This window comes from Symphodus melops (assembly GCF_947650265.1).
Source record: "Symphodus melops genome assembly, chromosome: 1".
Classification (NCBI taxonomy): Eukaryota; Metazoa; Chordata; class Actinopteri; order Labriformes; family Labridae; genus Symphodus; species Symphodus melops.
This window is the reverse complement of record NC_136691.1, coordinates 31565455-31580151: the sequence shown is the minus strand read 5'-3', so window position 1 is coordinate 31580151 and position 14697 is coordinate 31565455. Positions and strand designations below refer to the sequence as shown.

The 14697-nt window shown below is 40.1% G+C and overlaps 1 protein-coding gene across 4 annotated transcripts in view; it reads left to right on the top strand.

The window, feature by feature from the left end:
• The window catches only part of tncb (tenascin Cb), an 87351-nt gene extending 73297 nt beyond the window's left edge, over positions 1-14054 (top strand). For all 4 annotated transcript variants that reach the window (XM_079363597.1, XM_079363598.1, XM_079363596.1 and 1 more), the window contains 11 exons: positions 387-509; positions 3037-3180; positions 4103-4222; positions 4598-4741; positions 5970-6100; positions 6184-6316; positions 8125-8276; positions 9270-9366; positions 10315-10476; positions 11579-11742; positions 12586-14054. In XM_079363597.1, coding sequence (XP_079219723.1) covers positions 387-509; positions 3037-3180; positions 4103-4222; positions 4598-4741; positions 5970-6100; positions 6184-6316; positions 8125-8276; positions 9270-9366; positions 10315-10476; positions 11579-11742; positions 12586-12696 — 1481 coding nt within the window. In that variant the 3' untranslated portion in view covers positions 12697-14054. The remainder of the gene's footprint in view (positions 1-386; positions 510-3036; positions 3181-4102; positions 4223-4597; positions 4742-5969; positions 6101-6183; positions 6317-8124; positions 8277-9269; positions 9367-10314; positions 10477-11578; positions 11743-12585) is intronic.
• The last annotated feature ends 643 nt before the right edge of the window (positions 14055-14697 follow it).

Below are 14697 nucleotides of genomic sequence, written 5' to 3'. Positions count from 1 at the left end.
CGCATGTTTCACTTTTGTGTTGCCATGAAATGGGGGCAAGTTAATCTCCTCAGGTCTGTCACGCAAGATACTGTGGCTCACAGTTAGCCTGGGAAGGGTCTCTCTCTCTGAGAGCCCGGGCCACCCCTGGCCCCCTTTGTCTGTCTACCTCTCTCTTTTACACTCTCTCTCTCTTCTGTCTGTCCTAAAACCAGTGCCTTTCAGTGGTGGAGCGCTCCTGTCTGTAATAACACAATCTGTGTGTCTTTTGTTGTCTGCTGCTTCTGTCTAAAGAGGAAAACGCTCACTAAACTAAAGTCCTCACCCCTCGAAGATGAGTAGACATGTTAACTATAACATTTGTGTGTCTTTGTCCCTATTTGCTGTCTCCCTGTTGTTTGTGCCAGATCTGGGTCCACCCAAAGCCATCCGCTTCTCTGATGTCACCGACACATCTGCCACGGTGCACTGGGTGGTGCCAAGAGCACGGGTGGACAGCTACAGGGTCACGTTTGTGCCTGCACATGGAGGTCAGTGTCCTCAAGTGGAAACAACTCTGCAGCCAATTATTGTAGCACAGTCACACTGTATAAAGTTACCCTAAAGTGGAACTGAACTAGAGAAACACGAAAAGCTAGTGTTGTGGTCTAGACCACACTCACCGAGACCAAGACATACCAGAGACCAGAATGCTTTGAGACAGAGACAAGACCGAGACATTTAGGGATCAGGACCAAGACCATAAGTATCACAGAAAAATTCTCATCTTGTGTTCAGGGAGGTGTGCCAGTTTCTTAGACTGTTACACAGGAAAGGTTGCAGCTGTAACAAGGGGATACAAACCAAACTTAAAATGAATTGAAGTTATTTGTACCTCAAGAAAGTGGCATTTTCTTTCTAATCACGGTAATGGAGTGGAAAAGTTGCCTGTCAGTGGAGGTCTTGATTTAAAATCTGGAGTCTGCCCAGTCTGAGACTGAGACGAGGTCGAGTAAAAATGCTTTCAAGTCCGTGACAAGACCTTCAAAAAGTGGTCTCGAGACCTAGACCGACTTTGAGTGCTACAACAATAAAGACTGTTATTCAAAAAGACAGAAGAAGCTTCTGAGCTGTTTTACAATGATATTCTAACTTCAAAAAGAAAAGGACTCTTCTAAGTTATGATTTTATTTCTACCAATAAATTGATGAGATATTGAACAAAAACTTGTTCCATGTTAATGACATGACAGAAAACACATCCTGCTGCTTTATCGTCTCTTATGTTGCCTTTACTTGAATGCTCATTTTTTGCAGGATTGAATGAGACTGCCCCCTTGTGGCAGGTTATGGATACTTCTACTTTTTTAGGAACTGAAAGACCAGGACAAAAACAAAAACTAAAATAATCAGAGGGTCAGTAGTAACAAAACAAGCATTATAGAATGAAAATGAAAATAAAGAGTATGCTGCCATAAAATAACAAGGTCATCACCACTTTGAGAAACGTCAACGTCATGGTCATGAATCAGAGTAGTCACAGAAAGATGTGTACCTACATATTCAAATCTTTTCCAATTTAAATCCCACAAAAAAACATAAAATCAAAACAATTTGTCGGTACACATTTTTCTGTGACATACATGTGATTTACCTCGGTTTCATCATGTGACTGATCACCTGACTTTGTCTCTGTACATTGTAATCGTAGTGTGATGAAGAGCAGGTTTGCTCAAAACATTAACCTGGTAAACTCCATTTTTGAAATATCGGAGCCCTGCAGGGTGCAAGATGTCTTTTTGCTTTTGACAAAACAAAGTTTGAACAGTTTTATAATTTCATAGTTTTAAAATCGACTCGACCTCACCAGTGTCAGTGTTTTTAACCAGGCAGAGCAAAGTCCAGTCCAGAGTTATCATCCATTTCCAAAACTGGTTGCCATATGTTAACAAATCTGTCTTAGTTGTCCTGAAGGGTGTACAGCGTATGTTAGCTTTTCCAGGAGGAGTTTTCCCAGAAGCTCTTTGTATCAATTGACCAATGTTTGGGCGTCCTCAGAAATCCAGGACATGAGAATAGACTTCCATGGAAGAAAATTCCCCATCAGTTTGTCATAGTGGTTGTTCCTTACGCTGTCCACTTTAGCTGCTAGCATACATTGAAGATGTGTTTGCTTCAAATCCTATCCAGTCAAGGTGACCACTTCATCTTGTATTTTGACACATTTCAAAAGAACACTGGTATGAGAGCCAGTTTCAGACTTATGTGTCGTACATTTTGACAGCCTCGACCGAGCCAGCCTCTCAGTAACAGGGACCAATGAAGCAATAAACTGTCTCTCCGTCAGCATTATAGACATTTTAATAGTGACATATACATGCAACTTATAATTACATCAATTAAATGGTTTATGAATTTAACACTATCTGGAAAATTAATGTTTTTTTAAAAAAATTTAAAGGAAAAAACGAAATAAACTAAAAGCAGCATCAGTTGTGTCTCATCTCTTCATGAGCAAAAAGCCCTCTGTGAGTTAAAAAGTCAGCTCCAAAGCTCTGTGCTTGTTATGTTCCAGGTAGAAAAACAGGGAGGGAGGACCCAATTGCAGGTAAAAAGAGGTTCAATTAAACAAAAGGCAAAAACAAAAAATCACTCAAAATAAATCCAAAACATTCCAAAAACCAAACGGAGAAGAAACAAAGTAAATCCACAGGAGAAGGGAGATGATATGCTTAGACCACACATGAAAAACTACAAACAAAAATGAACTGACAACATGAGAGCAGGAACACAGTGACTAAATAAACAGGGGTAATCAGACACAGGTGAGACTAATCAGACAGGTGAGGACAATCAGGGTAATCAAGACAGGAGGGAAACACAGAGAGGCAGGAAACCAGACAAAACTGAAGACCAGAACTACAACTTAAAACAGGAAACACTAAAGACTGAACTAAGAAACACACAAGAGGCCACACTAAGGAATTAATAAAACAGATCTCAAAACACTGAAATACAACATAATCAAAATCACATCATGACAGTGCTGCAGTCTTACCTTCGTTTTTCTTACTTTCAGGTACTGCAAAGACACTGACGGTAGATGGCTCTGAGTCTCACACTGTGCTGCCCAACCTGACACCCGGGGTCACCTATGAGGTCACCGTGGTTGCGCTCAAGGGTCAGAGGGAGAGTGAGCCTGGATCAGACAGCGTCACCACAGGTATACGACACCAACACAAACATTACTGAATGTCTCATTGTGTGTTTGTTATCATGATTAAGTAACATTCAAATACACTATTCTACCCAGAAGTAACATGTCATTGATAGTTTGCTTTTTGGACAGTTTTAAAATGTACCATCACAACTATCAATGGAATAACTGACAGGTTGAACAATTTAATGGAAATTCTAACTCAATGGTTAGAATTAGTCTGGTCAGTATACTTATGTGACTCTAACAAGTGGAAAACTATGTTATTGAAAATGACGTCAACGGAGTTCTGCGAGAAAAAAACTGCAGTTCCTCGAGTGCCCACATTAGCTTCAAAATCTCTGAAAGTCACAAACACACCCATTTTTAAATGTAAACATTTTTACAACAGTACTAAACATTTGGCTTGTTAAAAAAAAATGTTTTTCATTCTTTCTAGGACAAACTCACAGGTTTTTTTTTTAATGAATATATCCGTTTTGAAGACCGATCAAATGTTAGGTTAAGATAGCATTTTCAGTATGGTGACTGACAGCCTCTGGCTTCAGAAACAAAAGTGTAACGTACTGAGACTTCATCATTGTTTTATACTGTCGATGGCCTCTAATCTCTAATTCATGCAGCACAGTGCCCAGAAGATGTGTTATTGTAGTCACTGGGTCTTAAACTCACAACCTTTGCCAACAGCAGCCCGTCGGGATCGTGCTGAGCAGCCTGCAATAACGGAAGAGTCAGAAGAGTTTTCAAAATTAGACTATAACATCACCAGGGATGTCCTATCAGCTGCCTGTACATCAAAAGTCAGTTTAGTGTCAAATATTCAGAACTCACAAAGATATTCAGGGAATTTCTGTACTTCATTGAGACAACATACGTTTTCCATTTTTCATCAACTGTGTGTGTGTGTGTGTATGTGTTTGTGTCACAGCTCTCGATAAGCCTCGTGGCCTGACGGCAGTCAACATCACAGACACAGAAGCTTTACTGCTCTGGCAGCCTGCCATCGCCACTGTGGACGGATACGTCATCACGTACAGTGCAGACTCAGGTATCTGATGCATGTGCATATCATGTGTGATATACAGTAAATGTACCACATAGATACAGGAATAAACACATGATAGAAAATAATGCACATTTTAAAATGAAATGGAATTAAAGTTATAATCAGGATTAAGAAGCTGAAAACTCCACTGATTATCAAGTTTTAAAATTCTGCCTTTGACTTTTGAAATCATTTCATTTGAAGTTCTCCAGGTAGAAGGGAGACATCTTGATCCAAGGGGGAACAACATCGAACATAGTTCAGTTTCAGTTTGAAACCAGAGTTCTCTAAAACATCAATCCAGTCTCTCTTTTTTTCCTTCCTGCTTCCTTCTCGTTGATGTTTTCACTTAAGCTCTGCCTGCGTATGTCATTCCAGTGGCTCCAGTGATGGAGCGTGTCTCAGGAAACGTGGTTGAGTTCGACATGAACTCTCTGACCCCAGCAACTTTCTACACTGTTAAGGTCTACGCTGTGAGAGACTTGGCCAAGAGTGCAGCCACTACAACTGTGTTTACCACTGGTGAGGACATCCATCTGAAAGTTTCACTGTTTCTCTTTTTTGTACTTTAGTTATTGAACATCCCAAATGTTGTCTGTTGGCTGGAGACCAGCAGAAGGTCCTTGTTATTCACTTACTCGAATAGGAGAAATGAATTTGAGCATAAGCTTAACGAGTGGTGTTGTGGTGCCTGAAGAAATGGGAACATTATGTTTCAAGACTGTGGCTGTCCTTTTTAATAAGGTAAATTGTTGTACGTAAATAGCCACGAAAAGGTCTTACTCATCACATGGAGGGCGGAGTCATGGTAAATCCTAATTTTTGTGATATTTATTTTATTTTTCGTCTGGCATGCAGTTCCCACTTAGCCCACCAGGGGGCTGCAACCCACACTTTGGGAAGCACTACACTATAGTACTCAGATTACTTTGTGTTAGAACGAGATACATGTCACAGTGGTATGCAATTGAGTTAACAAGTTATTCAGTTACATTTTGAAATAAGCAAACAGACTTTAAAATATTTCCCCTGCCCCCATTGTTACCATGAAAGAGAGAAAATCCATGATGTCATTTCATTTTTGAATCGTTTGAATTGTTGTTCAACAACCCCACCTGATTCCAACTGATTGAAATTTAATTCATAAAACCCCACCTGATTTCAACAACAATTTATGAAGAATAAAAGATAAGTGGGACTAGTCCGTATACCTGGTTGCACTACACCACTGTCTATAATTGTTTAATCCCTGTATAGTCACCCAGGTTTATCCTGGAAAACAAAATATCAGGACACACGGGTCACGAGAATGTGACTTCACATGAGACCTTGTGGATTCAGCAGGACACGTACACAGACATTTACAAGGACTTAGATATTAATCATGAATTAAACTTCACCTGAAGGAAAAATAGTAAAATTACGTTATTATCAAAGTGTTTTTGTGCAGAAGAAGAAAAACCACTAAAGACAAAGAAAGTGTAAACCCTTTATGATCGTTGACGTTACTTATTGTGTATCATCTTCGTGAAAGAGAATCTTTTGAACAAACTGCATTTCATTCTTAAGAAGATGTTTGTAGTAATTTATAGCAACATATTCATGATAGAATCCTTACTTCTTTTTTTAAGGAAGTAAATAATTTTATTTAAAAGGAATAAAAAACATCAGTAAAAAGGGATTACATTGGATGAGACTGAAACAGATTATGTGAAATATGAAAGTGTCTAAACTGCTGCTGTGTTTTCAGACGTGGATGCCCCTCAGGACCTGGCAGCCAGTAACATCCAGACTGAGAACGGCTTGCTGACCTGGAAGCCTCCCCGCGCTGACATCACAGGATACATCCTGAGCTTCGAGTCTGCAGACGGCATGATCCGGGTGAGTCCAGAACTACACAGATAATGGTCTAACTGCATGAAACATTTACAAGATGTTTACTAGACTACATCTTTCTACTGCAGGAGGTGGTCCTGAGTCCCACTGCTGTCTCCTATAACATGGCGCAGCTCAGCGCATCCACAGAGTACTCGGTCAAGCTGCAGGCCATCGCGGGACCAAAGAGAAGCAGAGTCATCACGACTGTCTTCACTACTAGTGAGTGGATTCACACTAACACTTTACTCGTTCCAACACTGGTAGGGTGTGTGTCTAGTGTAAAACACATACAAATACAGCAGTTAGATTTTTCAGACTTAATTTTGAAGCAATAATGGCAGGGCCCCTCAGGGAATGGTCCCTCTCAGGATTTGATTTAATTTCATATTTTTAATAAGTACTTTCTATCAGTACTGTTAACGCTAGGCTAACATTAGCTGCAATCAGCCTTTGGAGCTGACCTATTAAGTTTATTAACAAGTTCATATTGGGCTCAAATGTGCGAGCCAGCCCCCTCATTTTTTTTCTCCTTCTTTTGTTATGGCTGTACTGATTACAACATAATTAACATAACAGTTAAATTCACTGGAGCCGCTTATGTTTATAAAATTACAAATAAGTCTCAGATTAATTGAAGAAGAGAGGGTTTATATTTTGAAACATACAAATAAATAAAATGTGTTCATTGTTAGTTTAAATTAAAACAATATTTTTTTTGCTTACCTCCATGGACACTCCCCATGGGAGTGGGCCCCAGAAAGCTTTCCCTTTAATCAAACTAGCAAGGGTCACATATTCTCCTCCTTTTCAACCACTTTAAAAAAGTCTCAGAGCTCCTCAAAACATGTCTGTGACGTTTCCTGTTGTAAATCCACTCTGATCCTGTATTTGATCTTGCCTAAACACCCCTCCATTTCAGCCCTGCTCAGAACAGGCTGTTTCTGTGCCCGTAGCTTTAAATATGTAAATGAGTGTCAGCCACACCCCGTCACTGGAAGAGCTCGGGTGTACTCTGGCTTTCTCGCTCCATGTCGTATTGTTTACGGTGAGAAGGCAGACTCAGAGGACAGAACAAACACCTAGCTGTGGGAGTGTCACCCACCTGGGGGAGGGGTTACTGCCCTTTGTGATGTCATATAGGGAAAATCTCCAAACAGCCTGTTTGAGCACACATTTTCTGAAAAGTGGAGCAGGCAAGAGGCAGAGAGGAATTTGTTTGTAATTGGGAGGGAGGTTGTAGACAGACTACAGACACATATTAGTATAAGAGAAAAATAGTGAAGTGTATTTTGCTTTAAATTCCAATGACCAGCAAGCATTGACTTATGTAAAACTGACTATTTCTGCTTTTCCTTTAAAGGATTCATTTTTCATTGTCATTTATTAGCAATTACTGAAGCCAAACGTTCTGAATGACAGAAAAGACCAGCAAAAAACAGAGTGACGACCCTAAACTGTGAGATACAGTCTCAATTCCTCTTCATCATGGGGGAGGGACAACATCAAAGAAAGAAAAACTGTATAAATTGTAATATTGAAGGATAATTCAATTACATGTCTACTTCTTTTAGCTGACACTGACCAGCTGTGAAACATTAAGTACGTTTCAGGCCGTATCATGACATATAGGTGACAATCAGTGCAAGACATGTTTGTTAAACAAAAAAGAAACTTAACATCTGCTTAGATTTTATTACCATTGAAAGGAATTGGAATTTGATAGTTAGGTAACTCAGAGCAACTAGGAACTGTTCTTCTTGTCAGGGCTGCACATAAGCTCGGTGTCAGAAATGCTTCACATTAACCCAAAAATAATAAAAGTGAAAAGTAAGCTGCTGCCTATGTGGATTGAACTCCGTTCACAAAGATAAATTTAGACTGGATATATCAGCAAACATAATAATTTGCAGTCATTCTGTTTTGTTTTGTTGTTGTTCATTAGTTGCAGAGTCTGTCTTATCCACTGGTGTGATTATTGTGTCTTTGTGTGTGTGTGTGTGTGTGTGTGTGTGTGTGTGTGTGAGAAGCTGGCGTGCTCTACAAATTCCCCAAGGACTGTTCCCAGGCCCTGTTGAATGGCGACACCACATCAGACTTGTACACCATCTATCTGGGTGGAGATGAGAGCCAGCCAATCCAAGTGTACTGTGATATGACGACTGATGGAGGTGGATGGATAGTAAGTCAGCAGCCAGCAAGCACATTATTCAGTATTTATACAGTTACAACGTTTTAGTAACAACGACTTAAAAGAGGTTCATCACAGTAAAAAAAAAAAAACCCACAAAGAGTGATCTTAGTTATATGTGGGACATTTTAGGACCTTCCCGCTACTTCCCGTTATTTTTAAAATATTTTCTTTCGATCAAAAAACATAGATCATCAAAGCAGGCTACTGTTATACAGCAAACTAAGCTCCTGTATGCTGCCAGCACGATGACAAACATTGTCAGTGATTTGCTGATGATCACAACACACAAAGATGCTGCTTTATAAGGAATAATGTGAGACTTTTTGATCCAGTAGATGCCGCTCTTGAGCACCAGCATGAAACCAAAACAAACAACAAACTGCTGTTGAGGCGTCACCTCCGCCATCCTGAAGCCTCCGTTCTCCTCCAGCGACACACCAGGAGTTATCAATTAGAAGGCTCCATAATTAAGCACCTGTGGCCTGCATTGTTGTTAGCATGCTAATGTTAGCACACTTTAAATTCATAGCTTCATTTTTAACATTATTTAACACCAAATGACTGAGATCTAAGCACACTTATGTGTCCTTCAAATAAGCATCATTATAATTATTATAATATATTATTACAATAAGTATGTTATGCTTTTTATGGGTTCAGCTGCATTTTTAGCCCACTCTCTCTCCCCTGTCAAATGCTTCCCGTCTCTCTTCAGCTCACAGGCAAAATGGTTGGAAAAATACCTTTCATGTTGAATATACAGTGATTTGCACAAAATGCAGCTTTAACATCATGAAGAATTATTTAACATTTTTACAACAAATTTTATTATTTTCCTGAGAAATTGTGATTGTGATTAGTTGAAAAAAAACATTCAATGCTAACAGTTATACATTGCACATTTGCAGAGTGAATGTCTCATAATTAAGAAAATGAAAAACAAAAAAATAAAATAATTGTATTTTTGTCTCTGACTTTCAGATTTTCCTCAGACGTCAGAGTGGTAGACTGGAGTTTTTCCGCAACTGGAAGAATTACACTGCTGGCTTTGGTGATATGAATGATGAATTCTGGCTGGGTAATTATGAGCAAACATCAGAGCACACACCAGTGTTTGGCCACACATTAAGTGATTTATATTAATCAACTGTCATTAAACTCTGGCTAGTATTTAAAATGAGTTATGTAGTCTGAGTTTAAAACATTGTAGAGATCTATCTCCCTCCACACCTTCCTCTCTAGAGTGGATGCTCACGCAGGTCACCATGTGAAGGGCACTGAAGCTTCAGTGTTTAGCCAGTTCTGCATCGGTCTGTAAACCTTTCTGTGTTCTAACCTCTCTCCATTTTTTCAAAAGCATTTACAACAGTGATCCTAATTTGAGCAGGTTTCTGCTGCTGGAGATTATTAGAAACAAGGCTTTTTAAGTGGTACAATCACTTCTACCTTAAAAAAGTCTTCTGATCCATCATCTTCTTCCACCTGTCATGTGCAGTCCATGGAAGACACACAACATGTTTTTATACTTAAAAGGTCCTGTGAGGGAAAATGCAATTTTACACTCTGTTGTTGAACATGCTAAACACACATCGGCTGAAGTACACACATGCACTAATGGAGAAAAACAGAGCGAGGGGGCTGCCACAGCGAGCACTCCTGAGCTAGTGGTTGTTCTGTGTCTTGCTCAAGGGTACTTCAGGAAGTGAGTGGGCACCTGCAGCTATCATTTCCAGACCTGGTCCATACCAGGACTTGAACTGGAGAACCTTGGGTTCCCAACCCAAGTCTCTACGGACTGAGATAATGCTACCCAATTTAATTCGATTTTTATACATTTTAAATGGCGTCAACTCTATTATTTAAATATTTTCTGTCCTAAAGTATTTTACTAGGTGATGTGTTTTCATTTATTCAAATGAAGGGTAATGTACTATTGTTACATAAGCATAATAATAACTTGTAAAGCCATGATTATGTTTTTAGTAGAAGTGTCCGTCAAGTTTTTCTCACGGCTTTCCTCTCTCAGGTCTGTCCAACCTGCATAAGATAACAGCTGGAGGTCAGTATGAGCTCCGAGTCGACCTGCGAGATAAGGGAGAAACAGCCTACGCTCAGTATGACAAGTTCTCTGTCTCTGAACCGCGGACACGCTACAAGGTCCATGTAGGAGGATACAGTGGATCAGCAGGTGTGTTATTTTCATTTGTCCTTTATTTGAGCAGAATGGACCCACTGAGACTTTTCCAGAGGTGCAAAGTGGTACACAAACTTCAGTTGGTAAACGACAGGACGGAACCGTGATTTAATTATTTACAGTCTTTCTAAAGTCAAGGTTGTTTTAAAAGGCATGCAAAGTGTGTACTACATACACCTACATTTAGAATATGGAATACGTCAAATGTGATGCAAAATAAGTTACTGCATGCTGCAATGGTGGTTTTAAATATTTGTCAGGATTAGCCATTTAGACCTGATGAGAAGCAAATGTGTTTCTTCCTTTAAAGGTCCTATATTATACTCTTTTGGGGGTTTATATATCTAATTTGTGTGTCTACGAAAGTATGTTAGTTAGTAAATCCCCCACAATCAGGGTCCACACGTGGACCTCGTCTGATCAGATTGGTCGGCCATTCTGCTCTGACGTAATTGGTCAGTCGCTCAGTTTGGATGTCAAATGGTCGTGCAGCATGAGCTTGGTCTTGCTATTACGAGCCAAAGGGCTTTAATCAGTGATATCACACTCGCAAATTTCAGTCGGGGGGGTGCTAGGGACTTCGCGTTACATGCTTCTACTGCTAACAGGAGGAGGTATGAGAAGCCGTGTTTCTGCGGACTTAGAATTTGTGCACATAGATGTGCCTAAACATGAACATGGCACCTGGAAAACACACTGTAGAGCATCTAAAACCTGAAAAAGAAGAATATGGAACCTTTAAGATGTCTATGTCTCGTAAAGCAATGAGCATGAGTTGAACATGAGTGCAAAGGAAATTTCAATTTACAGAGTAAATCTAAAGCCAGCAGTTTGAAGCTTTCAAATGTTTTATTTTTAAGCAAAGACTTTAGTAAACGTTTAAATTCTGTGCAGTTTTTCTGAAAACCCTCAGGTTCTGGGAGGTTGATTTCAAATGTTATTTATGTTTAAGAGGGTGTTATTTAGGTGTCTTTGGGTCTGAATGGGTTAAACCATCGAATGGTAAATTGGACGCGGACTAGATTTTTAAATCTCAGTAGAAATATTCATACCGACAGTAACAGACCAACCATCTCTCTGCTGTGTATTTTTGCAGGCGACTCCATGACCTACCATCATGGCCGTCCCTTCTCCACTTATGACCACGACAACGACATTGCCGTCACCAACTGTGCCCTGTCCTACAAGGGAGCTTTCTGGTATAAAAACTGCCACCGTGTCAACCTCATGGGACGATATGGAGATAACAGTCACAGCAAGGTAACGTTTTGTTTAACATACAACACAATTCATAGTGCAGTCACTGCATGTCCTCTAATATAGACAGTTTCTTTAATGCTTACTGGGGTCATCAAGGGTCCTTACCTTAGATCCATTTAGTGATGTCCACAGCAGGATAGGATACCTCCCTTGGAGTCTAGAGTCTGGTGTTGGTGGTAGTGACAGAAGCATGCGGGATGTGATGAGGCTGTATCTGAACTTTGCTGAGCTGAATGGAAATGACCGGGGCGGAGGAGGGTCACAGCGATATCGCTGAAATGACAAACTTCCTGCAGAAGAGAGAAAACAGGTTTTACAATGTGACTGCACTGCAGCAGGGTGATTGGCTGAGAGAGCTTGTGACAGAACTGGTTGGATTATTACTTAACAAGTCAAAAGCCTTTAATCAGCTGATCACCAGAGCAAGGAGACGGAGCGTCTAATTTGAATGAATAAAAAATGAGTGAGACTATATAATCAGTCTTCCTGCTTGAACTTTACTTAATAAGTGCGGCGGTGTAGTCATTCCTATAGAGTCCTTATGAGGGAGTTACTCAGGTGTCACGGCGCACAGGTAAATAATTTATTATTGAAAGTTTTAATCTGACTGATTTTCATTAACTGAAATGGCTGGTAAGTAACTGCCTTTGCTGTACTTTGTGCTATTTTTAATCCCAAATGTGGTTACTGCACTACACTGCATTGGAGTCAAAGGTCACATCAGCTATGAGGGTTTACGATCTCATGGCTTTTTTAATGGTTGTCCTTTGCAGGCGAGTGATTGCCAAAGTTCCCTGCTGGTTGTCTGTAAAGTGAACATCATCATTATCCTGTTTCTTGCAGGGGGTGAACTGGTTCCACTGGAAAGGCCACGAGCACTCGATTGAGTTTGCTGAGATGAAGATCAGGCCATCCAACTTCAGAAACCTGGAGGGCAGGAGGAAACGATCATAAACGAGCCACCATCACCAACAGGAACAGCAAGAAGAAGAAGAACAACAACACGCTACTACTCTGTCCGGACTACCCAGAAACCACCTCGACTCCAACACCCACACACCCTGCAGCGACCAAAGCCTCTGCCAAGAGCCCAAACACATCTTCCCTCCTCCCATCTGCTCTCAGATCAGCATCGACTCCATGAGCCCCTCCCTCTGTGTTATGGTTGTGGAAATGCTTCCAGTGCGGAAATGAAATGATGTGCATGTTACAAACTGGACTTAAATCAAGCCCACACAGGTTCTACACATGCACCAAAAAGAGCAAATCCATCTCACCTGATTCTGACTCTCATGTTGCAGCATTTGTGTGGAGGAGAAGTGCAGCTTGGGTCTTTTGTTGTGTACAGTAATTAACACAGTTCTCTATTTCACGCCACGTTTGGGGTTTCACAGAATGGACAGGCTGTTTGAAGAACAATGTGGTCTTGTTTAGGTTCATGGCCTCTTTGCTCGAGCAGATAATGCGTTGACATTTCAACTGGATTGTCATAGAAATTCAATTCCTTGTACAGTACTGTACATGTATCTGAATTAAAGATTCGAAAAAAAGGAAACTCCTTAGATGGCATTGCTCAGACGACAGATTTCTCCATCTAACTTGCCATTTGTTTGTCTTTGTGCAACTTTACTCGTCTAAGTGTCACTTTATCCTCGCCGGGTTTCCTCCCCTCCTGCAGAACAAGCCAACAACAACAGCAACAAAAAACAATCTTGTATGAAAACGTATTTTAACCTGCCACATCCCATGTCAAAGTAGATGGAAAGTGTTTCCATTTATTATGTGAGCGCTTGAATGCATCATGCTCGAACCACAGTATTGTGTTTAAAAAAAAAAAAAAAAAAAGTTAAGAAGATCAAAGAAAAGCTTCACTTATTTCTTTTCTCTTATGAATCCAAGGCGGGGCCTGTTTTGAATTATATCATAGAAATGACGTGATCACATCTCCCTCCTCTTTGCAAAATGTGAATACAGTGCATATATATATATATGTGGAGCACGAGAATGCTATGTGTTGTCGACACTCGAGATGCTCATGAATACATGAAAAAGAAAAAGGGTTAATTTGAAATTTGAACTCCATTCGACATTGTGAGGTCTCTATGCTTATGTTGATGATCGTGTTTGAACGGGCCAAATCTAGAGAAGTAGTTACTGTTGTACCCGCCCCAACCCCACGTCCCCCAGCCCCAACCTGCCCCCTTTGCCACAGCAGCATACTAAACCACTGACCTTCTAAAGAATGCCTGTGTAAGTTAAGTTTGTTTTGTTTTGTTTGTTTATAACTGGATGAACAGCAGGTGTTTCTCTGTCAACTGTATTACAATAAAAACAGTTTGTTTTAAAGAAAAGACTTTGGGTGTTTCATAAACAATAGAGAGGAATACTTTCTTTTCACTTCGGCCTTTACAAAGAACAAAAAGGTGCAAGAGAAAGACAAAATGTGTCAACCTGCCCTTTGTAAAAGTATAGTTACGATGGTCTTGTTTTTAATCAATAAATATTTGAGTAGCGCTAATTCATTTTTTAATCGAGCAGGTAGAAGACCTTACTCGTGTTACAAAAGAAAAATGATAAAGGGGAAGATGGGATAAGATGCAGGAAGGATTTCTTGTTCTCCACACTCCTGTTGTCCATAGCAGCTGGTTTGTTCATTAAACCCCTCGACTCTGCGTTGTGTGGAGAGTAAAGAGCGAAGGCTCGCTTGTCTGTTCACACAGACAATAAGTTCGGCTCGTGTTGAAGCGCACACGGGCAGCACACTACGAAAACAAATTCAGCACGGAGGCGAGGTAGCTCAATAATTCGTGTACAATGTTTTCATAGTGATATGTTATCTCAGAAAATAAAATCAATAATCTAATAAAAATATGCAAACATGTACAGTGTATTTAATGATATTCTGCACCTCTCTAAATTCCATTCCCTTTAAACAATCAAAGACGTGCTTACTAA